Here is a 27,232-nt window from a genome sequence, read left to right on the forward strand (position 1 = left end):
TCGAGGGAGCAGGGGGTGGGGGTGCAGCGCTCTGAAGGCCGCTGCAGGGTTCGTGAGCTCCCCGGGGCAGTGGGAGGCCCAGGTCTGAGGTGCAGAGCAGGTAGTTCTATAAGTGGGTCAATTATTTAGTGATCAGCACATGTCTGAGAGGAAGGCCACATCTGCTTTGCTGTCCTGGAGGCCCAGATCCCCTGCCCAGTAAGGAAGAAAGATGTTCTCCTCTAGGGGAGGAGTCGCCGGGTGGGAGGGGAGGTAGCTTCCTCCTGCTGATAATGCATTTTCCCTTCTGATTGCAGCCTTTCCTCAGCTCCTGCTCTCCTTGCTGGTGCAAACCTCTTCCCAATCACCTCCACACACCCCTGCTGCCCCGAGTGGGAGGCTGTGAGAAGCCTGCACACCTGGCGAGAGGATGAGGCGGACCCAGGAGAAAGATTCCATGACTCGGCCAGCTGTGGCTCCTTCCACAACTTCTCCTGCTCCCCACATTGGGAGTCGGGAGAAACTGTCCCAAAAGCAGGAGAGGAATGGGTGGGGTGAGGATGGAAATTCAGATTCAGATCCAAGGGCGGATTCTGAATTGTTTATGTGTGAAAAGAGACACTGTGGCTGGGAGGAGAGCTGGGGCTGGTGTTCCCATTTATTTCCCAGGCTTGATGGCCAGGTGACACTGGTTAGTCTAACCCCATTGCTCTTCTGACAGTGTTCCCCTGGACTCCGCATCATCATGGAACAGAGGAGAGACTCGGCCAATGAAGACTAATCAGAGCCGACATTTCTTGAGCACCTACTACCTGAAATAATTCCTACGCATTTTCTCAGTGAATCCGTCCAACAGTCCCAGGAGGTAGGTGCCATGACTATCACCACTTGACAGATGAGGAAGCTGAGGCCCAGAGAGGTGGGAGTGGAGGTCTGGGTTCCCACCAAGCCTGGGGATTGCTCTTGGCGCTCCTAGTTTGAGATTTCCTTGTCTCCTATACTGAGAGGTAGGACTGGCCTCCACCATTGACTTTGTGTTGTCTAGTGTTTTTGGCAACACTGCCAGGCCAGAGCGCTCACACTCTGCCTGCATGCACGTGTGTGTGCATAAGCATACACATACCCACTCACACTTCCTCAGACTGCACCGCCTCCCTGGTTTGGCCTGTGTCTGGCACATAGTAGGTGCTTAGACAACCTTTGTGAGGTGCACAGGCAGCCTGGTCCATGCGATGTGAATAATCCCACTAGACTTGCTGCACCCCAAAGGCAGGACCCAGTGGATCTGTCACCATGGGCATCCCCAGGGCTGGGGGGTGCTGGCACACAGTAGGTACTCAGTGGGTAGGCCACAATTGCCCAGAAGATGCCCTCTGAGCTCGAAACTGGCAGGGCTGGGCAGTTACCTGCTCTCACTGAGAAAGGAGTGCCAATGCTCCTTTGCATCCTGTCTCCTGAGCCTGAGGAGTCCTCAGGGACTCCAGAATTTATGGCAGTGAGCAGCGATGGGTCCTGCCCCTGGGGCTTCCAGATGAGAGACCGGTTGCCTGCAAACCCTGGCTCTCTGCTGCTCCATGGAGTGTGGAGGGGGTGGGCTTCCTTCTCACTGCAGCCACCCCTCGCCAGGGAGCTGAGCAGCTTTGCCTGGAGGAGCCTGGGCTCTTCCAGGCTGAGCTTTGCTGCTTTCCTCTCCCTGTCATGCTGCTGGAACTCAGGAAAGAGACATTTCCATGGGAACTCACGGATTGGAGGGATCCCAGCCAGCCTTCTGGTGGAAGAAACTTTGCAGACAAAGGCACAGTGGCTCAGTAGTATTTCCACCCAGTCCACAGGGGCTGTTCTTACCTGCCCAGGGCTCACATGCCATGAGCCCTGGAGAAGGCACCAACTCACTCCCAGCTCTCAGTCCCTGTATCTTTTTTTTTTTTTTTTTTTTTTTTTTGGCTCTGTCACCCAGGCTGGAGTGCAGTGGTGCAATTCAATCTCATGTCACTGCAACCTCCACCTCCCAGGTTCAAGCGATTCTCATGCCTCAGCCTCCCAAGTAGCTGGGATTACAGGCACGCACCACCACGCCTGGCTAATTTTTGTATTTTTAGTAGAGACAGGCTTTCACCACGTTGGCCAGGCTGGTCTCAAGCTCCTGACCTCAAGCGATCCACCTGCCTCAGCCTCCCAACGTGCTGGGATTACAGGCGTGAGCCACCGCGCCCAGCTAGTCCCTGTATCTTTTGCTGGCAAGTGGAGACTGCAATGCCGGTTCCCTCCCAGGGCTGTTGGGAAGAAACAATCTTGGAATGATAAGCTTGGGACTGAGACCATATATCAGCGAGCCCAGCCGTGAGGCCTGGATTCAAATAGGAGCCCTGCCTTCCCGGAATAACCTAGGACACATCCTTCAACCTCGGTATTCTCTGCTGAAGAATGGCCAGGATGAGTCTCTTTCACAGAGTGGTGGTGAAAGCAGAAATTGGAGATCGTCAGTAAACTGCTGTGCTTGGTGCCTGAGTGTGTAATACCAGAGCCACCTTGTGTTAAGCACTTTCTAGAAGCCAAATCGATCTCAAGCATTAGTTCACTAAATCCTTAGACCAAGCCTAGGTATTGGAGACCATTCTAACCTCCATTTTCCAGGTGAAACAACTGGGCCTTGGCAAGGTGAGTCACACAGCCGGGAATGGGACCCCAGGGCTGCTTGACTCTGAAGCCCCAAATTTCAACTGTGACTGTATTAAGTGCTCATTTAAGATCTGGAAGGACCAACAAGGTTCAGCCACCATCCCATTTCACAGCTGAGAAAATTGAGACCCAGAGCAGGGAAGAGCGCGGTCAAGTCACAGAGCTGCTGGTGCTGGAACCAGGCCTAAGTTTCCACAATTGCTGCTCACATTTATCGAGCACTTACTGTATGCCACGTTCGAACTGCTTTCTGTCCATCATTGTATTTGATCTTTACCATAACTCTAGGAAGACGGAGACTATTACAATCCCATTTTTCATTTGGGTAAAGTAAGGCAGAGAGGGAAGTAACTTACTCAAGGTTGCACAGCTAATTAGCAGGAAAGGCACGACTCATACCCAGAGAGTCAGGCTCTAGGGCCCTCATCCAAGCCGCTTTGTGGCACTGCCTCCCAGCCAGGGCAGGCTGGCCTTGCCCGGCAGCCTGGGGCCTAGGTCGACTTGCCTGCCAAGGGGGTGGAGTCTGCACGACTCTTACGGTGTGGCCGCCACCGGGCAAGGCAGGGTGCCGCTGAGCTGCAGTACTCAGGGAGATGGGCACGGAGATGGGACTAGCAAGCTCAGTGTGCTTGAAGGCCATTAGCCCCCTGCGTCTCTGAAGAGAAGTTTATCCAACAAAATGCAGGCAAGCAAAGAACACGTTCCGCTTTATGTGTCTCTTGTTGTAGGCAGTGCACATCTTGGGAGATGTGTGGATGAAAGGCGCCATATAAAATGCAATCAATTATGAATCACCATTACTGAATTAATCACATGTATGATTAATACGGTAATAATAATTAATGGGAGTATGGTCTAGAGATTAGAGCTGACGACTGATAGGGAGGGGTCAGAGTGCTTCCAGTAGCCTCTGCCACTGCCTAGAGGTGTCACCTTGGGGAAGGCGGGTTCCCCCTGCCCCTATCTTGGCAGTAGAAGGGGCCCCAGGATGTCTTGAATACCCCTAGATGGTCCTGGGCACAGGATCTTACCACCTCCTTAACAGCTGCATCTCAACTGCTCAAGGTCAAGGGGACAAAGAGTTTGTCGAAGAATCAAAATCTTGGCCTGGCATAAGTGAACAGAGTGAGCAAGGAGAGGGGTGAGAACTTGGTGGGGGGTGTCCTTTGAGCTTGCACTTGACTTAAATCAGCAATGTGAGCTCATTTCTTCTGTCTGTCAGTCTGCATCAGGACTTGCCTTCTCTTGGAAGTCCCCAGAGGGCCTGGACCTCATCTGTTACCTCTCATTACAAAGCTAATAGATTATTTTTGCTTGTGACTTTATAATTTCCTGTTACTCATCTATACCATGCAAATTTCCTCATTGTAAAGGAGTCAAGCAACCCAGAGAGGGTATCTACAATAAAGCACATCGGTCCTCCCTCATCTCCCCTGTTCATACTTTGGTGTATATCTTCATTGTCCACATATATAATGGATGTGTCCATATATATAGTGGACTTGTATACAATCATATGTATATAATCATATATATGTATGGTTATCTACAAATCCTTTTTGAAAATATAGATAGAATAAAATTAAATGCATTGTTCTGCAGATGCTTTTTGATAGCAAATTCCACATACACAATTCAAATTAAAACTGTGCATTGGAGCCAAAATCCCACCAGTGAAGAGGATGATTAGGCTGCTGGTGAGAGGGGAGCCAGCGGTTATTTTCAGGGAGATTCATTAACACTTTCCTGCCCCTGGTGCTGAGCTTCTTTTCCTTGCCAGAAAAAGGTCATTTGTCAAAAGGTACCTTAATGAAGTTTAAAAATGAACGTCCCTCAACCACCTGGTCCCCGCAAGGCTGAAATCCTATTTGTTCCCTATCTTGGAAAATAAGTGCTTTATGGTTCACTTGAAAGGAACATCGTCTCCTGGAGGCTGCTGTGGAGTGCGGTCAACTCAGGATCATAGCAGAGGGACCACCCTCCTGGACAAATCCCCTCATCGTACAGATGGGGAAACTGAAGCCAAGAGCAGGGAAGGGATCTCCCCCAGCCACACAGTGTGGTAAGGGCTGAGCCAAGAAAAGCCCATTATCCCAACTCTCAGTGCGGTGCTGTTTCCATTATCCTGGGGTCTGGAAATGAGGAGACCAGAAGACAGCTTCTGGCATAGGTCCCTGAAAAAAGTCTGTTGGCATCAGCTTGTTGCAGAGGCAGGGAGTATTGGGGAGGTGGGGGCTGGCGGGGAGGCATGTTAAAAATTGTTTCTAGTGGCACATATCTTTGCATATGGGTCACTGAAACCATCCTGGCAGTGCTAGGGAGGAGGCACCCCTGGTCCCTCCACTGTGTTTAGATGAATTACAAGTGAGAAGCAGCCCCTCCTTCTCTTCGGCCATGCCTGACAGCATCCAGTCCACAGTGATGATGGAGGAGCAGGGCGGTTCCCAGGGATAGATGACCCTGCCCGGGGTGACAGCAGGCTGAGGGCTGACCCTGGTCATCACTCACCCTGTGCAGGAGCCCCACATCCTGCCCTTCACTGCTGCCTGCAGGCTGAATGCTTAAAAATCAACCACTAAGATCTGTTCTCTTCTCCTGAGGAGCTTCCTCCTGCATAGAACAGGTAACCAGGGGCAGGCCCATGTCTGCCTTCCTGGGCTGCTTGGTGAGACAGGCCCATCTCCAGTGGTAGTCTGAGAGCATGTGCAGGTAGAGGCACACAATCGCCCTGTTTTGACCCCTCTTTGAAAAAAGGATTTACCATTCATATCTCACATATGGGGAAACTGAGCCCCAAAGCAATCTGGGCCATGTTCCAAGTTCACCAGCTAGCCAGGCCAGTGACAGAGCATCACCCAGGAACCCAAGAGCCCTGCCTCCCCAGCCACAGTCCTTAGCTATGTGACCTTGGGCAAGTTACTTAACATCTCTAACTTGAGGCTTTGCTACTAGCAGTGAAGTCACCGGGCTTTGGTGAAGATTCAGTGAATAATGCACACAAACTGGTTTGCATGGAGTCTGGCATAAAACAGGTGTTCGATAAATATATTATTATTATTATTACAGCAGATGACAGTCTTTAATTCCGCATCCTCTTCCTGTTTTGTCACAAGATTCCAAATATTATTCAGCAGTATAACTCCCTCTCCAGTTTTCAGGGCAGCCGAGAACAGGGAAGGGTTAAGGTGGAGGTGAAGGGTGGCAGCAGGGCGGGGCACTGAGGTGCCATGTCTTGCTCCATTCCCAACACCCTCTGTGACCTTGGGCTGGTCTCTCTCTCTCTGCCTCTCATTCTGTCTGTCCTCAGGCCCTTTGTTCTTGATGCATCCAAATGACCGTGCTGGCTGCTCAAGGCTGCAGTGAGCCCACCCCAGGAGGCCAGGAGTGTTCGAAAACCACATGTGCTTCTGGAAGATGTGGAAACTCTCCCAGAAGCCCTGGGAGGCAGGCTGGCAGGAAACCTCCCGGGGGTCAGAGAGCCCAGGGCTGCCGGATGTGATGTTGCCAACTCGGGTGGCCTCTGCCCGGGGCTGCTGCTACGGGAGCCCTCCCACACCTGCCTCCCATGCTTGCAGGGGAGGGAGACAGAGAACCCCTCAGCCAGGTCCCTCCTGCCCCACTACTCTGCACTCCCTGCAGAGCTGGCTTGGCTTCGTCAAAAGCAGGGCCCATCAGGGTGGAGGCGGCGATGTGTCAGCTGGTATTCAGGCTCTGGTTGTGCGCTCAGATCGCTCCCCCTCCCCATCTCCCCAAATCCACCCACCCACCCCGGTACCCACTGCTTGGGGCCTTCTGGGTGGCAGCACTTCACAGAGAGAGACCGAGGAGCAGCCCTGAGCCCTTGGCTGTGGGGGGTGGGGGAACTGACTCAATTGGCCCCCCTCCCTCGTGCCGATGGGGCAGCCCCCACACCCATGGGCGCTGGCACCCCGGCAGGCCCCCGGGTTTTGGAAAAGGAAGCTGCAGCCCGGCTGCGCCTGACCGGAGCCGGCTAAGGATGCGCTCTGGGCGCAGGGACCCGCTGGCCCCCGGGCCGGGAGGCGATGTTTAGGCAGCGACCCCCCAGAGGCTGCCGGGGCCACCCTGGCCGCGGGCCCGCCGGGACGCCCCTGCTCGCCGCGCCCCTCCCCGGGCCGTGGCGCGTCCCCCGAGCCGCGCAGTATTTCCTTCCTGCACCTTTAAGAAGACCGTTGCTCCGTGGTGGGATGGTGTGTTAAAGCCACACAGAGGAAGTTACGCAGCCCGGATCAGACCGAGAGATAAAAGCCCCGATGGTGATCGTGAGTGATGGCAAGAGGATTTAGCCTCGGCATTAACTTGGAGCGGAGTGCAGCGGGGCAGTGAAGCGCCCGCCATCTGGCCCACGCCGCGCCGGGGGGATGCCCCGGCTCCCCGACGAGCCGCTGCGAAGCCCACCCGGGCCGGGGGCTGCCCGGCGCCCGAGCGCGGGTCCTCCCCGGGCCGCCCAGGGGGGCCAAAAAGTTTGCACTTGTTAGCGGCGACCTCCCGCTCGGCCCGGGCGGGCGATGCTGGCGGCGCGGGCGGCCCCCTCCCCCGGCCCGCGTCTCCGGGACGGCTGCGGGCGGACCCCCCGGCGGCCGGAGGGCTCCCCGGCCCCGATCTGACGGCGGCGGCGGCGGCGGCCACAGCGGCGGGAGCGGCGCGGGGAAGGAGCAGCGGCTCGCAGCCCTTGGCCCGCGCCCCCACCCAGCGCCAGCCCGAGGGGGGAGGCTCAGCGCCGGAGGGTGGCGGTCCTTGGCCCTCCCGGGTCTCCGCGCCGGGAAGCCGCTCCGAGCCGGGGTAAGGCGGGCGGGGAGAGCCCGGGAGGCGGGCGGGGGGAGAGGCTGCAGCTTGGCCAGGCTGGTTTCATTTTTAAAGGGCTTCGGTGACCATGCAGGCTTGCCCGGGCCCGGGAGCCACTTACAGCGGCCCGGCAAAGGCTTGGATGCAAAAGTTGTTTGGTGGCGGCTGCTACGAGCTGAGGACTGGAGTCGCCCCAGAGGGGTGTGTGAGGGTGCGTTCTTAGCAGCATCTTAAAGGGGTAGCTTGTCTTTCTGGCCGGCTTGCCCCGGGTCCTTTCCGTCGTGTGTGTGAGTGTGTGTGTGTGAGTGTGTGTGTGTGTGTGTGTGTGTGTGTGTGTCGGGGAGGGATGTTGCAAGGATGCTCGGATGTGTCTCGGAAAAGGAAACTAATCCTGCTCCCTCGCCTCTCCCCCACCCCAATTCCACCGCCACCGCTTAGAGCCACCCCCATCCCGTGCCCTCCCATCTCTCTGCAAACTGGGAGCCCGTGAGTTGCACAGAGAAACTCCCGGCCAGCCCGGCCGCGGCTGGAAACTTCTCCCGGCGCCAGGAGGGGGTCAGGAGGTGAGGGGGCCCAGGCACTGGTTTGGGGCCGGCGTGGAGTCGAACCTGGAACTGAGCGGCGCGCAGGTGGGGGGAGCAGAGGCGGCGGGAAGGCGGGAAGAGACGACCGCGGGCTCGCGGGGTCCGCCCTCTCCGGAGTAAGTTGTCCGTCTGGGCTGGGGGCGGCGGCGGCCGGGTCGCCGCAGGCGGCAGCTTCGGGGCAAAGGATCCAACCAGTTTCTGGGCGCCCTGCTCTGTGTCTTTTAATTAAGGGAGGCAGTGCCGAAAAAGGGGGCACCTCAGTCCCGGCCGGGCCTTTATTACAGGCTTAATTATTAATTGCTCCGGTGGCTTGCACGCAACTTTGGGAAGACGAAAAGCAGCTGCGGGGCTGCCGGGTCGTCCGTGTCCCAGGCACCGGGCTCGCAGCAGGCCCAAAGCACTGACTCGACCCTGGCCCCGGCCTCGACCCCGCCCGCCGCCCGCCGGGACCCACCCGGGGCCTGCTGCTCGCGCCCCGCCTCCCGCGCCCAACTTTCCAGGGCTCCCGCGGGCGGGGACCCAGGGGCCGGATAAAGGGCCCGCTCCGGAGCAGGGGGACACCGGGGCCGCCGGAATTAGGACGCCCGCCGAGGCTGCAGTGAGCGCGGGGCGCCCGCTGGACCCCGCCCGGGGCAGAGGACGGGAAGGTGACCCCGCCGGCCAAGCTCCCTTTCCCTCCCGGCAACCCCCACCCTCCCCTGAAAGCAGATTTCACCCCCCTCTGCCGCCCCTGCCGAGGAGGGAGAGGGAACCCCGGGGTGGTCTGAGTCCCCCCTAGCCCCAGGAGCCCCCAGCGCCCTCCCTCCCGTGCCCCCAGGGGCCCCGCGCCTGCCGCGGCAAGTTTCCCACACGGCGAGGGCGCAGCCGGCAACTCCAAGAGGAACCTGCTGGCGAGCCCAGCCAGCTCGGGAGGCGCTAATTCAATAAGACAGAGAAATCTCAGTTCAGAAATCCTGATAAAATCTAATTTTCGGGTTTTAATACCCTGGCTATCAGCCCCCCTCGGTTCCTGAGGACTCTTAAAAGAAAATAAAGCACATTGATTCTATTTGTTTCTGGGAGCTGCAGTTTCTTAATAATATCAGGTGAAGATAAATTTTCCACGGAGAAAACGATCCGCCGGGATGCAGCCTCTTACTCTGAAAATTTCCCTGCCGACTCTTCACTCTCTGCGCTCCTCCTTGTTATCCGGGGACTCCTGCCTCTCTTCCCCCTTCTCTTTTTTCTTTTTGGCAGAACCCGCCTGTAATATTCGTGTGCTAAGCTCATAATTCCCCCTGCGATGCCAGCAACGCCCAATTGATTGACTAGTTGTAAACACATTTTTCCCCTGGCAGATTTTGTTGTTGTTAGGGTTTTTAAAATTTATTTATTTTCCAGGGAATGCGTGGCATTTAAACCAACAGGACTGCAATTAATAGATTTGCGAGTTGCGCCGCGCGCCCCGCTCGCCCCAGCCTCCCGGCCTCCGGGCCTCGCTGCCTCCCCGCGCCCGGCGGCATCCAGCGCCCTGCAAGCCCCGAGCAGCCGCGGGTCCTGCAGCTGAAGGAAGGTTGCAGCTGCGCCCTCCTTGCAAGCCGCAGCCCGGCGTCCTGGTTGTCCCAGCAGCCAGGAGCTCCCTACCTGTTAGTGAACAGTTGGGAGTCGACTGCTGGAAGAATTAATTAGGAACGTGCTGTGCTCTGGGCAGCGCGAGCTCTGGTAGAGGCATCCAAACCTTTGCCGGCCGCGCTATTTTATTTTTACCACATTTTCTCAGGTTGCAAAAATAGACACCGGGCACGTTCTTTCTTAGAGTTTTCTAGCAAGGAGCGCCTTCAAGGCCAGGCAAGCTCTGTAACAGGTTCCCCTTTAAGCAGCCAGAGATGAGACGGGGAAAATGGTCCTGGCTGAGTTCTCATTCATCTCCATCAGCAGCCCTTCACCCAGAGAGAGGGGCAGGGGTCGCCCTAACTCAGATGAATGAGTCCCATGCCTGGAGCCCTGGGGCCCTGGCTGGGGGCTGCTCCCAGCCTGAGGTGCTCAGGGCAGCAAGTGTTCGCCACTTCGGTTTGTCATTTTTGGCAGGAGCGTTTTTCTGTCTGGGTGGAGAATGGAGTTTCATGGAAACACAGTTAACTCTTCAGGGGCCTTGCATGTACAGGAGGTGAAGAGGATATCAGGGGAGAGCCAGGTCCAGAATGGACATTTAGGGCGGTTTGGGAAGTCAAATGCAATCATCAGAGACATATTAACCAGAATAATTAATCATGCAGGCACTTCTGCTGTAACTTATTGCAATAACCTTTGCCCTATTGGCCAATATTTTTGGCCAGAATCCCATGCTGGCTGGACTTGGATTCTCTGGGTGACGTATCCAGTGTCTGGAACACACCACAGTACTGCAGTCGTGTTATTTCCCAATGTAACATTCATGTAACTGGTATCTATTTTGATATAATATATTAATTATATCTATTTTGATTTTAAATAATTAACAGAAGCTTAAAATAGCACAGCAATAATTGTAATAGTAACCCATTTATAGACATACCCGCTAAGAATGATTTGCAAAATGCTGCCCTTGATCAGAAAAATCTGAACTCACAAAGCATTGTCACCTCTTTGGCAGTCTGCAATATCCCTAGTTTCTTATAGTTAAAAAAAAATTAAATTTGCCATTTCAGATTGTGCCTATGATTGGGGAGCTGTTTCTCAGTGCCTGGCTCTTCATGGTTGGCCAGCACGTGGAGCACTCTGTTCATCTGTACATATAGGTATGGGCTCATCTGCACCTATAGTTACATTCTCATCTTTGCCTTTAACAACTTCGACATTCTGACTTGACAGTCATGGTATTTTAAAGCAACCATTAAATCTTGGCTCCTGGGGATGCTTTCGAAAGTCTCTGACTCCCAAGCAGGGGCACTTCTGCTGAACTAACACTCCCATAAATGAGAGAAAAATGCATCACCTTTTAAATAACATGCCCGATCTCCAAATGTGCAACTCTGATATTAATAAAAATAACCCAGTTTTCTCGGGAGACTTTGCTAATGCAGCCTCGTTTTTTGCACATTTTGCCAGAGAGCTTTTGTTCTTATACGTCTCTATTCTCCCCCTCTTTAATTTGTTGCAGGTGTTGTTGCTAATGAGCTCTCTCTCTCCTCCCCTCTTACAATGAAAGACAAGTCAGACCCCAGGTACCTGGATGGATTGAGAGCTGAGATCTCAGAAACTTCATAATAAGTTGCCGATGGCTACCAGCCAAGGTCAGCTGGGCCCCATTAGTGCCGGCCCCCACCAAAGCGGAACCAAACAGCCTTCTCCCCAGTTAACACCTCAGTAGCTTTTTATTCTAGTCCAGTCACACAGCTGTTGCCACCTTAAGCTCATATGAAAGAAATCTCTTTTATTGGTCTGAGAACCCAAGTCCAGTCCCAAAGAGTGAACATGTTTCCAGCTAACATGTCCACCTCCTGATTTTATTTTATCTTTACAACGCAGGCTGGAGGGTTGTTTTGCCATTGTGTTGAGCACGTCACCCGTTAAGAGCCCTTTAAAGACCTGGATTGATTGGAAGGACAAAAATTAAAAGCAATCTGATCTGGCCTCATGCAGGATCCCTGCGGATTTTCTCCTTATCCCATTTCCATCCACTGTCACAATTTGAGAATCTGCCTGATTTGATCAGATTCACCTCCGGGGGAGGTGTGATGCCAAGGTTAGGAGGACGTGAAGTTATGGGCAACTTTCTGATCTGTCCATCAGCAGTCTGAGAAACGCTGGCTCTGAATTTTCCGTGTTGGCCTTTTGGAAACAACAAGTTCCTCGCTGTTTGCAAAGCTTCAGTGCTCGGGTCCCTGAGACACCCCGGCCACCCTCGCCTGGTAGATGTGGCATTTCCATGCTGAGTCCGCGAGTCCCACCTGACCCCGTCGCTGCCTCTCCAGGGCTTCTCTGGGCCGCGCCCCTGCAGACTGTGCAGCCATGCTGCACCTGCTGGCGCTCTTCCTGCACTGCCTCCCTCTGGCCTCTGGGGACTACGACATCTGCAAATCCTGGGTGACCACAGATGAGGGCCCCACCTGGGAGTTCTACGCCTGCCAGCCCAAGGTGATGCGCCTGAAGGACTACGTCAAGGTGAAGGTGGAGCCCTCAGGCATCACGTGTGGAGACCCCCCTGAGAGGTTCTGCTCCCATGTAAGTCCACTTACCGCTCTTTTGTTTGCCCAGGCCAAGTGGGAGGAGGTCTGGAGTAGATCCTTGGGGTGGATGAGCAGAGCCGGGGGGACCGAGATGCAAGGCTAACTTTCTTGCCTCTTGACCAGGTCTTTGTCCCACCTTGGAAATGTGTCAAAACAGAGGACACCCTGAGGACACTGGGGTCATGTGACATTGTTCTCTGGGGTAGGGGCATTCTCGGCCAGCTGGCCACTAGATCAGTTCCCTCGGGAAGCCCATAGTATTCAGCTCCGCAGCCTTGAGGCTAAGCCCCACCTCCTGTGTAGGAAGTCAGCATTCTGGGCGAGTGAGCGAGATGCTACCTGCAACGTGATACTCTAAGCTCCCTCTGTTCATCCTTTCTGCGGTGCAACCTCTTAGCCCACTCAATCCAATCTAACATACGGTACCGTGAAGCTAGAGCGTGCCAAGCACTGAGCTGGCCCTTTGCATGGGGAGGTTTGACGGAGGCTCAGAGGGGATTCACGCAGGATGAAGTTGGGGGTCAGGCTGGGACAGACAGTGCAGCTTGGGTCCCCTTCCAGTTCCATTCATACATGCAATGATGGCAGCCCCTGGGTAAGTCGGGGAAAGGCAGACATTCAAATGTTGTCCTTTTCCTCCCTAGTTAGAGAAGGAGGGGTCCTAGGGGCACGGAGTACTTCATTACTCAAGTAATGTTAACAGCAACAACAACAGCAGAGATGGTTGCATGCGAGCTGCCTGAGTGTGTGGGCCAAGCCTGATGCCATTGTGAGGAGTCCTCCCCTCAGCTAGCCAGGTGGATTCTGTGTTGTATAAAGCAGGAGTGTCAGGGGAGGGCTCTGGCCCAGTGACATCTGTGGGCTTCTATTCTGTCATCTGCAAAATGGGCACACTAAGAGCACACACTCCTAGGGTCATTGTGAGGAGTTTGTGGTTTAATTAATGTAGGTAAAGTGTTCGGAATAGGATCTGGCACAGAGTAAGTGCACGCAGATGTTAGCCGTTGTCATTCCGGTCATACAGGTGGGGTAACTGAGGCAGCCCAGGGGTGACGGGTAAAGGCATCTGGCCAAGGTCACACTCCAGGAGGTGGCGAAGCTGTGATTCCAGCTTAGAGTGGCTCCAATGTCTCTGAGCTAAGCTGCTTCCCACTGGGCAGTGCTCTGGAGGCCGTCCCTGGCAGGGCAGGGCAGGGCAGAGCCAGGTAGGGCAGCCAGGCTGCAGGAGCTCACAGGAGGGGCTCAATGCCATTCCCCAGGCAGCTGGTACCTCTGCGTGTCCTTGGAGGAGCCTCCAGGTCTCTGGGTTTATGGTGGGGCTGACCCGGTGCCCCCACCTCAGAGTCCTGAGGACTTGATCTCATGGGCCGGCTTTGCTCACATCACAGGGCAGTCAGCCTGAGAAGGTAGCTTCTTACTCAGGCTTGTCAGTGGTGATGAGGCTGTCACTGTGGGTGGTGGCTGGGCCAGGGCCAGCTGGGGAGAGAGGGAGGGAGGGAGGGAAGGAGAAGGTGGCACGAAGCCAGGAGCTGGGGCTGGATAGTCTGTGGCCATAACTGCCCCGGGGACCGCAAGGCCGAGCAAGGGGGCTGGGCTCTGGAAGCCAGGAGGAAGGCCAGGATGGGGGCCAGTGCTCAGTCCACATCTCAGAGACAGTGGGAGGGTTCTCCACACACTCCCGGGCACGGTCAACCTCTGTCTCTCGTATTAGAGTCTCGACTGTATTTTTTCTCTTAAATATTAATCACTGCCTTAACGTGCTTGGGGGAGCCGCTAAATCATAATTCTAGGACCAGCTTTGGGTCGAGGGCTTGAGGTGGTGAGATGACCCTCAGAGGCAAGTCCGAGGCCCTCTCCTGGCCAAAGCTGTCTAGGATGTCATTGGCCCTGGACCTCTGCCCTGCCCCCACCCGCAGACAGAGAACCCAGTGCAGTGGGCAGCTGTCCTGGGGAAGTGGTCACCCCTCCCAGTCCCAATGCCGGCAGAGCCTCATCCCAGGCAGCCATCCTCAAGCCCTGAGGTCTAGAAGAGTGCTCTCTCCCATCCCCATCCCCTGCTCCTCTCCTGGGCAGACAGGTGGGGAAGGCAGGGGAGAAAGAACAGTACCTCCACAATCTCCCACATGGGCAGGTCCTCGGCGTCTCGCCACCTGTTTGATGGATTTAAATATTTCATCATGGGCTGCCATCCGGCTCTGCTTTGATTACAAATGTGTGTCCGATGAGGATGGGGAGGCCGCCGTGGCAGGTGGACGGCAGCCTTTTGCAGGGCTGGCTTTTGGAGGGCTGGCTTTGGAGGGCTGGCTTTTGGAGGGGTGGTTTTTGGAGGGGGTGGTTACTTCTAGATAGATCTGGGTTCAAACCCTGATGCCACCGTTTATTGTGGCTTCCCCTGGGAGGGTCCAGGCAGTAGGATGCTCTGAGGTGGGTCCTATTCTAATCTCATTTTAGGGATTAGAAAGTGTTGCCTAAATCCTACCAACGTCACTCCGTTGAGAAGGCAGTCTGGGAACTGCCTGTAACCAAGGCCCATGCCCACCCATCAGGCGGCACAGCCTCCCCTCTCTCAACTTCTGACCTCTCTGAGTTTCACTGTCTTCCTCTGCCCAGTAGAAACCATAATGTAGGAGTGTCACGGTGCTGGCGGGACGGCACAGCCCGGCCATGCTGCCGTGGTACATACAGACACATAGTAGGTACTCAGTGTGCAATACTAGTCACTGGCTTATTACTGTTGTGATTATGGCCTCGGTGATTTTCCTGGCTTCTCTTCTTCCCCAGGGTCCTTTGCCTCTCCCCAGCCTTGGGGACGCCACGCCTTGTATTGCTAGTCTCTGGCAGCAGGTGGAAGATGCAGGCTGGGGGAGCTTCCTCGCCTGCAGCCCCAGCAGCTGTTGTTAACCAGCCACCAGGGGGCGCCCTAAAGGCGGCCAGATGCCCACTGCCCCCTTAGCCTTGCCGTCGCCCATGGGTCCTTGCTCCCCTTCGCCCCTTCTGCGGCAGGTGCTAGGTGTGTCCCAACAGCCAGCCCAAGGGAGCGCAAGCCCGGCTGCACTCCGAGGTTACAAGATGGACCCAGGGGCGGACGCCTTTTCAGATGTGGGGTGCAGACCCTCTCTCTTTCCCAGGCTTCCTGTCCTTCAGCAAGGCCACCTGAGAACTGAATTGTAAATTCCAGCCTTGCAAGGAAGGGGAGGAGGCTGAAAGACAAGATAAATGAATAAATAAAAACCTACTGGCTCTAAATGCACAATGAGAATTAATAGGGATGAGCTCTCAACCGAGGATTCTTGGGCAAGGACAAAATTGCAATGAGGGCTGTGGGAGAAAAGAGGCAGCCCCCATCCAAATTCCCAGGGCCTGCCCCTGAGGTCAGCCCGGCAAGACTGTGGGCTGGGGAGGAGGCAGGAAGGGTGGCGGGCAAAGGCGTCTCAGCCCCTCACAGGGCAACTGCTGCTTGCAGGACCCTTGGAGATGGGGAGGGCATGACTGGCATTGGGAGGTGCCCCTTAGCACTCTGCAAGGCAGGTCTCCCGCCGGCCACCTGTGCTCCCTGTGAGAGGAAGGGGGAAACCCTTCCTTTGTGCCTTGGAGACAAAAGCTAGCCACCCGAGACTCAGGAGTGAGCCGACGAGCAGGAGAGAGAGACGGAGAGAACTACTGCCCAGGCAGCAGGGTGCCAAGGGAATCCTGCCACTCCCACTCAGAGCAATCGCCTCGGTGCAGCAGCGCTAGCCTCACCTTGATAGAGGTGCAGAATCCCAGACCCTGCCCCACACCTGCTGAGCCAGACTCTGCCTTTTAACAGGAAGTCTCTGGAGCGCTGGGGTGGGGTTGGTCCAGGGTGGTGGATGAAGCCTGTCGTTGACGAAGGGGCCAGAGGTCTGTGGGTCCCATGGGGTCTGTGCAGGTTAAGGGGAGAGGCATTGCTGAGGGGAGACAGGAGCCAACAGGAGAGCAGCAGGGGGTCCTGGGAATGGGGGGATGGAGCTGGGAGCCGAGATTCCCAGATGCGGGCCTTGCTTGCCAAGGCAGGGGGTCTGTGCTTCTGAGCAGGAGCCGGTGGAAGGTTCCAGACAGAGGCAGCACTACCTCCTGACAAGAGCTACAGGCCTGGAATCTGGAGCCCTGAGCTCACATCCCAGTGTTGTCACTTGGGGGCTGGGTGGTCTGAGGTGAGTCATTCAAATTCTCCAAGCCTCAGTTTCCCTATCTGTAAAAGGGGTATGATCGTGACTGCCTTGCCCACCTCACTGACTTCCTGGGAGAGGAAATGCCTCTCACAACATAACGGAAGGTGCTTGGCAGAGACTGTAAGTTCTGTTCTAGTGTGAGGCTTGAGTACTATTGTTTATCCAATCTTGATGAGCTTGACGTTTCTACATTGACATGGGTGAACATTCAAATTTCGGCCATGTTGGAGTCTCCAGCATACAGAGGCACCTTGGCTTTGGTGGACAGGAAAGCCAAGGGCAGGCTGTGAACGTGCATCTTTGAACACACATCTTACTCAGTTAGAGCCTGCTTTAGCTTCTCTGTGCCTCAGTTTACCCAGCTGCAGAGCAAATGGTTCTATTCCTCCCCCAGGGGGTCTGCTGGGCTGTTGAATGCAGACGGCAGGCAGGTCCTGGAGTCCTCGAGCCACTCCCCACTGTGACATTGAACACCACACGCAGAATCAAGGTCACAGATGCTCTGCCTCCTGCCAGACCTCGAGGATCATGAAATGTTTTCATCCAACAATGCAGAGCTGACCAGCCCGATGGCTCTGGCCTCCTTCCCTCTCTGTGTTTCTGGCCCCAGCCTCCCTCCTGTCGCCATCACACCCCTCCAGTCGGCAGATGTTTCCAGGTCTGACCTCATGCCAGGCACAGTTGTGACGGGAAAGTGAGAAGACTAGAGATAAATTAAGTGAAAAACAAGAGAAAAACACAACAGACATTGAAGACAATATGCAGCTAACAACAAATGGTGACACCGGGGCCTGATATGATAGGAGCTGGGGAAGGAGGAGGTGCTGGGGAAGGAGGAGGTGCTGTCTCCTCCACCCGAATGCCTGCCCCCTCCTTCCTTTGTTTTCAAGGCTTCCGCTTCTACCTGGATAACCCTGGCTCCTTTTTCAAGGTTCAGGTTGGACCCTACCTCCTCCTCCAGGAGGCCTTCTCTGACTCCTTTGCCCAGTGGGGTGAGGAGGCCCTCATTTGGTCATCATCCTGCTTACTGACTGGCCTATCAGTGAAGAGCTCTGGCCCTAGGAACGGAGAGTTTAGAATCCCGTGCTGTGTGATCTCTGATGTGAGACCTAACCTCTCTGAACCTTAGTTTCTCAATGGGAGCTATTAATAGAACGTGCATAGGAGACTGTCATGAGCACGGTGCTTGGCACATAGTAGGTGCTCACTGCGTGCTGGCTGTTGGGACCAATTCTGTAACTTTAGATGTCTGCTTTCCCCCTGGACTGTGAGCTCCTCAAAGGCAGGGCTGTCTCGCTATCTTTGCGTCCCCAGCACCTCCTTCTGGGCTTGATCTGTGCCCAGTAAGCATTTCCTGAATGGATGGATGCATGCGAGGAAGCATGGTGTGATCCAGGAACGCTTCTCAGAGGAGGTAGGATCAGGGCTGTATTTTTTTTTTTTTTTTTTTTTTAAGTCAGAGTCTCGCTCTGTCGCCCAGGCTAGAGTGCAGTGGCGCAATCTCGGCTCACTGCAAGCTCCGCCTCCTGGGTTCACGCCATTCTCCTGCCTCAGCCTCCCGAGTAGCTGGGACTACAGGCACCTGCCACCACGCCTGGCTAATTTTTTGTATTTTTAGTAGAGACGGGGTTTCACCGTGTTAGCCAGGATGGTTTCGATCTCCTGACCTCGTGATCCACCCGCCTCAGCCTCCCAAAGTGCTGGGATTACAGGCGTGAGCCACCGTGCTCGGCCAGGGCTGTCTTGAAGGAAAAACTGGGGTTTGGGTCAGGACAGAGGAGACCCTGGAAGCCCCTGCTTCTCTCCACTGCAGTCTCTGTTCTGTGGGATTTGCAATTGGATGAAGCCGGGAGGTTTGCACAACTCTGTCCTTAAGTCAGTTGCAAGTGACTTTTGCGCCTGAGCTGCACCAGCCGCTAAAGCCACTCAGTCTCTTGAAATGCCCGAGGCAGGGCCCAGCCTAGGACAAGAATAGTTCCGTGAAATGACATCTTGTTGCACAATGAAGTCTCCCTCCTGGGCAGTAGACAATGAGAAGACCGAGGCCCGGGGCCCACGGAGTGAGATCCTTGCTTCTGACTTCCCTTGAGGGAATGGGGTTGGGTCCAGACACCCCATGGAAGGCAGGCAGCTGTGCGAAAGGGCCCAGACGGGACGTCTTTCCAAAGAATGTCGGAGACTTAGAGACCCCAGACCTTTCCGGTGTGCACATCCCCACCTTCCCGGGCTGTCTTCCTCTATGCTTCCTAACCCGGATGTTTAATCCATTTCCCTTTTTCTCATTTACTGTGGGTATGATGACAAGCTGCCTCTAATCCCACCTGCGATGGGGCAGGCAGTGGACGGACGGACGGACGAATGGACAGACAGGCAGGCCGCACCATGTTGCGGACGAGACGGATGGACAGACAGATGGACAGACAGGCAGGCTGCACCATGCTGTGGACAAGGTGGATGGACGGACAGGCGGACAGACAGGCAGGCTGTACCATGCTGCGGATGAGATGGATGGACGGACGAACAGACAGGCAGGCAGGTGGAAACATGCTGTGGATGAGACGGACAGACGGACAGACGGACGGATGGACGGACAGACAGGCAGGCCGCACCATGCTGTGGATGAGAACTTGGGCTTCTGGGGGAGCAGATGGGGCCCGGGCGCATCCCGCACTTCTGGGATGTGGGACTTGGGATAAGTCCCTGGTGACCCTGAGCCTTGGTTTTCTCATCTGAAGCTGGTCATGGCGCTGGACACAACCTCGAAGGAAGTGTGTACAAATAAGATGAGACCAGGCATGTGATGCCCTCAGCTGGGTGCCAGCACAAAAGGAATGCTCAAAAAAAGGGCCGGGCGTGTGGTGGCTCAAGCCTGTAATCCCAGCACTGTGGGAGGCCGAGGTGGGTGGATCACCTGAGGTCAGGATTTCAAGAACAGCCTGACCAACATGGTGAAACCCTGTCTCTACTAAAAATACAAAAATTAGCCGGGCGTGGTGGTGCATGCCTGTAATCCCAGCTACTTGGGAGGCTGAGGCAAGAGAATCACTTGAACCTGGGAGGTGGGGGTTGTAGTGAACCAAGATCATGCCACTGCATTCCAGCCTGGGCGACAGAGCAAGACTCCGTCTCAAAAAAAAAAAAAAAAAAAAAAGCATATTTTTATTTTTATCCTTTTTAATTCTAGAATTTAGCTTGAGGGACAGAAGAGGACCCCATAGGCCAAACCCACAGCCAGAGGCACAGGCCATGGGCCTTACACGATGGGAAGGGGCAGGAGAGTGAGGATGTGGGCAGAAGGAATGGTTCATGCAGAGACGCAGGGAAGGGGGCCGGGTGATTCGAGGGGAAAGTGCGTGGGTGACAGAGAGGAGACAGTCCACTCCCCCTGCCCACCTCAACCAAGCCCCTGTAGGTCTGTTACTGTGCATCTGACTGGTGAATATTCTGAGACTTCTCAGAGTCCACTGAGCGTAGGGGCTGGGGTTCAGCCTTCCTGTGTCTGGCTCCTGACCACCCGCTAGGGTTAAGAAGGATTAGGCCACGGGCTCTGAAGGAACAAGAGGGCCAAGAGGGCAATTGAGGGGCAATTGAGAGGAACCCAGAACATGGCAGCCCTGCGCCGTGGGGCTGGTCCAGAGCTCACCAGGCTGGACCACATGGATGCTGAGCCGTGGCCGCTGACCGGGGCTGACCTGGCCAGAGTCCCTGTGGCCAGCGCTGATGCAGGGCTCCTTCCTAGAGGGGCCGGGTGATGAGGAACGGGAGAAACGGCAGATGATGCAGGAACCGGTTCTGTTCGGCTTTGGTTTGCAGGATCCGATTTGTTTTTCATCAGCAGCAGATTTGCTTAAATATATGAAAATGTGTTTCTAATTCCCTGAGCACACACCAACTGCTGGCAGGGGAGGGAGTAGTGCACAGGAGCAGAGTGAAAGCCACCGGGAGCCAGAGTTCTAGGCCCTGGCTGCTGAGAGACCGAGGCTACGCCCCCAGCCTCAGTTTCCCCAACTGAGCAGCAGGGGGTTTGGCTGGATTAACCAGTTCATTCAATGTTCCCTGCTGATTGCCAGGTACATTCTGGGAGTTTAGGGAAATCCAGATTGGTCAGAGACAAAACCACACAAAACGGTGGACTCCAGTGCAGACAGAGGGGTCCTAGATGTATACCCCAGCCTCAGCGTAGCAATAAGCATTTTAAAAAAGATTTTAAAACATTTTTTAAACTCAGGTGAAATTCAAATAACATAAAATTAACCAGTTAAACAACGTTTTGGCGGGTGCAGTGGCTCACACCTATAACCCCAGCACTTTGGGAGGCCGAGGCAGGAGGATCACTTGAGGCCAAGAGTTTGAGACCAGCCTGGGCAATGTAGTGAGACCCCATCTCTTAAAAAAAAAAAAAGTCTTATTGTGTCTAACATAAAACTTGCCTTTTAAACTATTTTACAATATGCAATTCAGTACATTCACAATGTTGTGCAACCAGCATCTCTACCTAGTCCCAACACATTTCCATCACCCCAGTAGAAAACCCCGCACCCGTCAGTTACTCCCCATCTCCTTCCCCTGCCCCTGAAAACCACGAGTCTACTTTTTGTCTCCATGAATTTACCTATGCTAGACATTTCATACAAATGGAATCAGACAATATGAGGCTCTTTGTGATGGCCTTCCTTCACTGGCAAAATATTTCCAAGGTCTGTCCACATTGTCGCATGACTCAGTGCTTCATTCCTGTTTATGGCTGCATAATATGCCATCATGTGGACACACCATATTTTGTGTATCCGTTTCCTAACTGATGGACATTTGAGCTGCTTCTGCTTTCTGGCTAGTAGGAGTGATACTGCTGTGGACGTTTGGGTCTCAGTTTTTGCATGTGTGTATGTTTTCATTTCTCTTGGCTGTCTACCTAAAAGTGGAGTTTCTGGGTCACAAGGTAATTCTATGTTTAACTTTTTGGGGAACCACCAAACTGTTTTCTACAGGTGCTGCACCTCTTACGTTCCCAGCAATGTACGAGAGTTCCAGTTTCTCCGAATCCTTGTCAACACTTGTTATTTTCTGGCTTTGTTTTGTATTATTAGGATGAGCCTAGTGGGTGTGGGGCAGTATCTCATTATGGTCTTGATTTGCATTTCCCTGATGGCTAATGATGTCAGTGTGCTTATTAGTCATTTTTTTGTTTTTGTTTTTGTTTTGTGTTGTTTTGAGACAGAGTCTCATTCTGTCACCCAGGCTGGAGTGCAGTGTTGCGATCTTGGCTCACTGCAACCTTCACCTCCCGGGTTCAAATCATTCTCCTGCCTCAGCTCCCAAGTAGCTGGGATTACAGGTACACACCACCACACCCATCCAATTTTTGTGTTTTTAGTAGAGACAGCATTTCACCATGTTGCCCAGGCTGGTCTCGAACTCCTGGCCTCAAACGATCTGCCCGTCTGGGCCTCCCGAAGTGCTGGGACCACAGGCATGAGCCACTGTGCCCAGCCTATTTTAAATTTAATGAACTCCAATGTATGTATTTTTTTCTTTTGTTGCTTGTGCTTTTGGTATCATATCTAAGAAACCATTGCTAAATCCAAGGTCAACAGTATTTATCCCCATATTTTCTTCTAAGACTTTTATAGTTTTAGCTCTTACATCTAGGTCCTTGATCCATTTTGAGTTAATTTTTTTATCTGGTGTAAGAGAAAAGGTCTATCTTTCTTCTTTTGCATGTGGAGATCCAGTTTCCCCAACACTGTTTGTTGAAGAGCCTATTCTTCCCCCACTAAATGTTCTTGGCAACCTCATCAAAAATCAATTGAGCATAATCTATGCACTTACTTCTGGACTCTCAAATCTCTGGGTTTTTTTTTGGTTTTTTTTTTTTTTGGAGTCAGAGTCTTGCTCTGTCACCCAGGCTGGAGTGCAGTGGTGCGCTCTCAGCTCACTGCAACCTCCCCCTCCCGGGTTCAAGCGATTCTCCTGCCTCAGCCTCCCAAGCAGCTGGGATTACAGGCACCAGCCACCAAGCCCAGCTAATTTTTGTATTTTTAGTAGAGACGGGGTTTCACTATTTGGCCAGGCTGATCTCAAACTCCTGGACTCAAGTGATCTGCCCACCTCGGCCTCCCAAAGTGCTGGGATTACAGGCATGAGCCACCGCGCCTGGCCTCAAATCTATTCCTCTGAAGCATCGAGCATTCTATGTGCACTACTTCATGAAACCCTCCTGGATATTCTGCACAGTAGAAACGATTACTCTCCTGTTGTGCCCATCTTATAGATGAGGAAACTGAGACTCCAAAACTGAGTGAAGTCAAGGCTCAATCTCAGATCCCAGTCATTTAATGACTAGGCCACAGTGATGCCTGAGGAGGGGAAAAACCCAAACGGTTATCCTCCCCTCCCTCTCCGCACCCTCATTTTCTTCTCCCTCTTTCAGGCTGGGATGTGCACTTGGATTCTCAGAGCAGGGTCCTTGGAAGGAGATGCTGTAATTTCTCTCTGGCCTCCAAATACCTCCTCAGCCTCCACTCCACCTCCGTCCCTCTCCCACGCAGCCAGGCACTGTTCTGTCCTCTTCTTTGTCCCACAGTCAGTGCTTGCATGTAGTAGGTACTTAATAAATGCTGCAGATAATTATCCAGCATTTCAAATAGAGACACACAACTTAGAAGGCATGCTGGAGATTGTCTAAGGCCAGAAAAACCCCAACGTCAATAAGCATATTACAGTAAAATTGACTGCTCCCGGGAAAGGGGACCCCAGAAGCAAGTGGCTGGTGTCCCCCTGCCCTGCCCCAGGCCGCTGAGTTCCCCAGTCCACCACTAGGAAGTCCTGGGCTCCTGTGAAGACAATATAAAACCACTGATTAGGCCAAGTGTGGTGGCTCACGCCTGTAAATCCTAGCACTCTGGGAGGCCGAGGCGGGTGAATTGTCTGAGCTCAGGAGTTCGAAACCAGCCTGGGTGACATGGTGAAACCCCGTCTCTACTAAAAATACAAAAAAAAAAAAAATTAGCTGGGTGTGGTGGTGCACACCTGTAGTCCCAGCTACTCAGGAGACTGAGGCAGAAGAATTGCTTGAACCTGGGAGGCGGAGGCAGAGGTTGCGGTGAGCCCAGACTGTGCCACTGCACTCCAGCCTGGACGACAGAGAGAGACTCGGTCTCCAAAAAAAAAAACTACTGATGAGGCCCATCCCCTCTCATTTCCTATGAAGGAGAAACTGAGGCCCAGAGGGTTAGAGTGACTTCCTTGAGCCCACCATGAGGAACTTCAGACCCTGGAGGCTCCACCCCAGGCCAAGGGCTCTCCCAGAGGTAGACTGGAGCCATCAGGACAGGGGCCCTCCCCAACCAGGTCTCTGTCCATCTACACATGCCCTGGATCTGACTTCACGTGATGGCATCTGGTGGGGGACACGGGATGCCTGCCTGAATGCCACCTGCAGCCAGTGGGGGCCGGAGCTGCCTCTTCAGGGTCAGTGAGGGTGATACATCCACTTCCAAGCCTGCTTAGGTGAGCTCTCACCTATGTGTCACTACTGGTGACTCTGGCATGGCTCAGAGCCGGATCTTGGGGGCCCTGAGGGGATCAAGAGTGTCCCCTAAGCCCACCTGCCAGCCGTGGTCTTCTCTGTGGTGGCAGCATCACAGAAAGTGGACAGAAAGAGTGCTCTGTGCCAGGAGGGCAAGGCCGGGTAGGATGGTGGCTGGAATGCTGGCCATCGCTGCAATGCCAGCAATCATGGCGCTGGGTTTCAGTGGTGTGCTGGACGCCTGGGAGGCTCATGAGTGAGAGGCTGGGGCACATGTGCTTCCGTAGTGTCATGCACTGGTGGCAATTCAGAGAAAGACGCTGTGCAAAGCACCCCATGTGTGTAGCTTTTTGCCCTCTCGTAACAGGACGGAGCCAGGTCAGAGTGCAGATGAGGAGAGGAAGGTGCAGGGAGGTGGAGACGTTGACCCAAGTTTGCACAGCCAAAACTAGGATCGGTCTCCAGGGCCTCCGTCACTGTCCTGTCCTGCCTTCTGTCAGACAGGAGTCCAAATGGTCGTTCTGAAATTGAGAGCTAGCAGGGCTGGGATCTCACTGGGCAGCCACAGAGGGGTCCCCTGACCTCTTGGGGTCTCGTTGGCAGGAGGGAATTGTATTGGAATATCCAGGTGTGTGGATCCCTATGAATCTAACCCTGGAGTGTTCCAGAACTGCCCACCCTGTGGAAAGGGACTCAGGCCTGTCTTCAAGGACCTGGCATCCTTCTCTCCCAGGGCAGTTTGTCTTGGGTCCCTTGGGGACTGTTTGGGCCTCCTCAGCCCCTCATTCCACCTCCCTCCTGCTGCCCAAGTCATTCGTCCACTTGACTCCAAGAGTCGGCTGGGGAAATAAGAGGAAATGAAACACGACCAGGCATTTTCCCTTGGCCGGAGCAGAAGTCTGCTGTTGGGCAAAAGGTGAAAAAGAGACCAATGAGAAATGAGACCACGGCGCTCCTGCCCTCCGCCAAGGCAGGCCATCCTCTGCTGCCAGCCTGCAGCGGGGGCGGTGTCCTTCTGGGAGGTGTCCCTCCCTCTGGGGGATCAAGAGATGGCCAAAAGCAGGTGGCAGCACGTGGAGAAGCCTGTTATCCAGAGCGTACCTTGTCTCTGCCCCTGTCCCCAGCCAGGCACCATCCAAAACCTTTGCCCACAGTTCTGGGGCTGGCACTGTCCTGGGGCTCAGCTCCTAGGGACGGGGCTACCCCGGGCACTGGCTGCCAGGAGCTGGGTGGCCCCGGGCAAGTCTCTTCCCATTTCGGGGTATAGACTTCCTGCCTGTAAAATGAGGGAGTCTGAAGGTCAACCTCAGAGTCCCACTGTACCCACAGATTCTGCTTCAGGGAGATGGAGAGAGAGAGAGAGAGAAAGATAGAGATGCATCCAGGAAGACCCAGAGGGGAGAAATGCAGGGAACCAACCCAGAAAACCCTGGAGCGGGAGCTTCTCACTTTTAATGGTCGTGGTCCCATGTGAGAATCCACGGTGCTCTTCCCAGAACCACGCGTGTGCACACGTGTGTGCAAACACTGGGCTCATGCACAGGCACACACACACACATAAGGTTGCAAACACTTTCAGGGACTTCCCAGATTACTCTGAGTGCATCCGTGGTCACTTTCGGTCAATCACCTGGCCTGAGCAGGTTCTGTCCTCTGGGGGCTCTTTTACCCTCAGGGAAATCAGGGTTTGGTTTCCTGTAATTGTCTGGTCCAATTGTCTGAGGACTTTCTCTTTTTTTTGAGACAGGGTCTCACTCTGTCACCCAGGCTGGAGTGCAGCGATGCAGTCTTGGCTCACTGTAGCCTCAACCTCCTGGGCTCCAGTGATCCTCCCACCTCAGCCTCCTGAGCACCTGAGATCATAGGCATGCACCACCATGCCTGGCTAATTTTTGTATTTTTGTAGAGATGGGGTTTTGCCATGTTGCCCAGGCTGGTCTTAAACTCCTGGGCTCACTTTCTTTTTTTTTTTTTTTGTTTTCTTTTTCTTTTTCTTTTCTTTTCTTTTCTTTTTTTTTTTTTTTTTTGAGACGGAGTCTTGCTCTGTCACCCAGGCTGGAGTGCAGCGGCATGATCTTGGCTCACTGCAACCTCCACCTCCCAAGTTCAAGCAATCCTCCTTCCTCAGCCTCCCAAGTAGCTGGGATTACAGGCACCTGCCACCATGTCTGGCTAATTTTTGTGTTTTTAGTAGAGACAAAGTTTCACCATGTTGGCCAGGCTGATCTCCTGACCTTAAGTGATCTGCGCACCTCAGCCTCCCAAAGTGTTGGGATTACAGGCGTAAGCCACCATGCCTGGCCATAGCCAGACTTTCTTGATTCTATATCCTTCTCCTCCTCAGAGCAGAAACATTGAACATTTGTTGAGTGCCTCATGTATACCAAGCCCTTAACCTAAGCTATAGCTCATTGAACTCTCACAGAAGACTTAAGGTAGAGCTTGTATTTAGACCTGTTTTGAATATGAGAAATCTCAGGTTCAGAGAAGTTAAGCCACTTGCCCAAGGCCACACAGCTTCTAAGTAGAGGAGCCTGGCACCTCCAGCCTGGGCCGCCCAGCCCGGCATCCAGGTTCCTAAACAGGCTGCTCAGCTGACACGAGTCGCTCTGGATCTCAGAAAGCGCCTGATAGACGGAGGCGGCTGTCATCTGTGTGTGTGTGCGTGCGTGCAGCCATGTGTGCTGGTGAGCATACTGTCCCTGTCAGCCTCTCCTCCCCCAGCACACCCCGGCAGTCCAGAGAAGGGAGGGCCCGGAGGAGTGACGGTGGTGTTCCCCACCCCCTGCCCTTTGAGACACGATGGAGTCTGCTAATCCAGTTACTTGATAATTCACTTATTTCATGTCTATTTGGCAGCGAACGTGCTCCCACGCACCAGCTCTGGGGAAGGCGAGATGGCTTTGCCTGGAGGAACCTGATTGTTTTTCTGGGGAAGGAGTGGGGAAAAAATTGTACCCAACAATGGACAATAATGGGCCTAAAAATAGAGGGTGGAGGGTGCAGGGGGTGGAGGAGTGTGGTGTCTGCCAAGGGAGGGCTCCAGGCCTGTCTGCTTGGCACGGGGCAGCCCTACCCTCCTGCCCAGTTCCCCGCCCCTGCACTGGGTTGGCCGCCTCTCAGCCTAGAGGAGGGACACGGGAAGGAGGAGGCCCAAGCGGGTGGGGGGCTGGGTGGCCTTCCTTGCTGTCTCTGCCCACTCCAAAGTGGAAAACTGTCCCACCCAGGGGGTCCTGGAGGCAGCAGCCACGACCTCGGGTGGACGCTGTGCCTCATCAG

The 27,232-nt window shown here is 54.2% G+C and overlaps 1 protein-coding gene across 10 annotated transcripts in view; it reads left to right on the forward strand.

Moving 5' to 3' along the window:
- The first annotated feature begins 6,459 nt into the window (after nt 1-6,459).
- The window catches only part of NTNG2 (netrin G2), an 82,486-nt gene continuing 61,713 nt past the window's right edge, over nt 6,460-27,232 (forward strand). For 2 of the 10 annotated variants that reach the window (XR_010123377.1, XM_063649971.1), the window contains exons 1-4: nt 6,460-7,458; nt 10,712-10,801; nt 11,164-11,296; nt 11,532-12,227. Coding sequence is in view for 7 of the 10 variants with exons in the window: in XM_063649971.1 (XP_063506041.1) it covers nt 12,015-12,227 (213 nt within the window). In the remaining 3 variants the exon portion in view is untranslated. Of the gene's footprint in view, nt 7,459-7,555; nt 7,673-7,734; nt 8,025-10,711; nt 10,802-11,163; nt 11,297-11,531; nt 12,228-27,232 lie in introns of those variants that run through there. The other 8 variants (XM_063649976.1, XM_063649977.1, XM_063649972.1 and 5 more) reach the window with 7 other exon arrangements.

Source organism: Pongo pygmaeus, chromosome 13 (genome assembly GCF_028885625.2).
Source record: "Pongo pygmaeus isolate AG05252 chromosome 13, NHGRI_mPonPyg2-v2.0_pri, whole genome shotgun sequence".
In the NCBI taxonomy this organism is placed as follows: domain Eukaryota; kingdom Metazoa; phylum Chordata; class Mammalia; order Primates; family Hominidae; genus Pongo; species Pongo pygmaeus.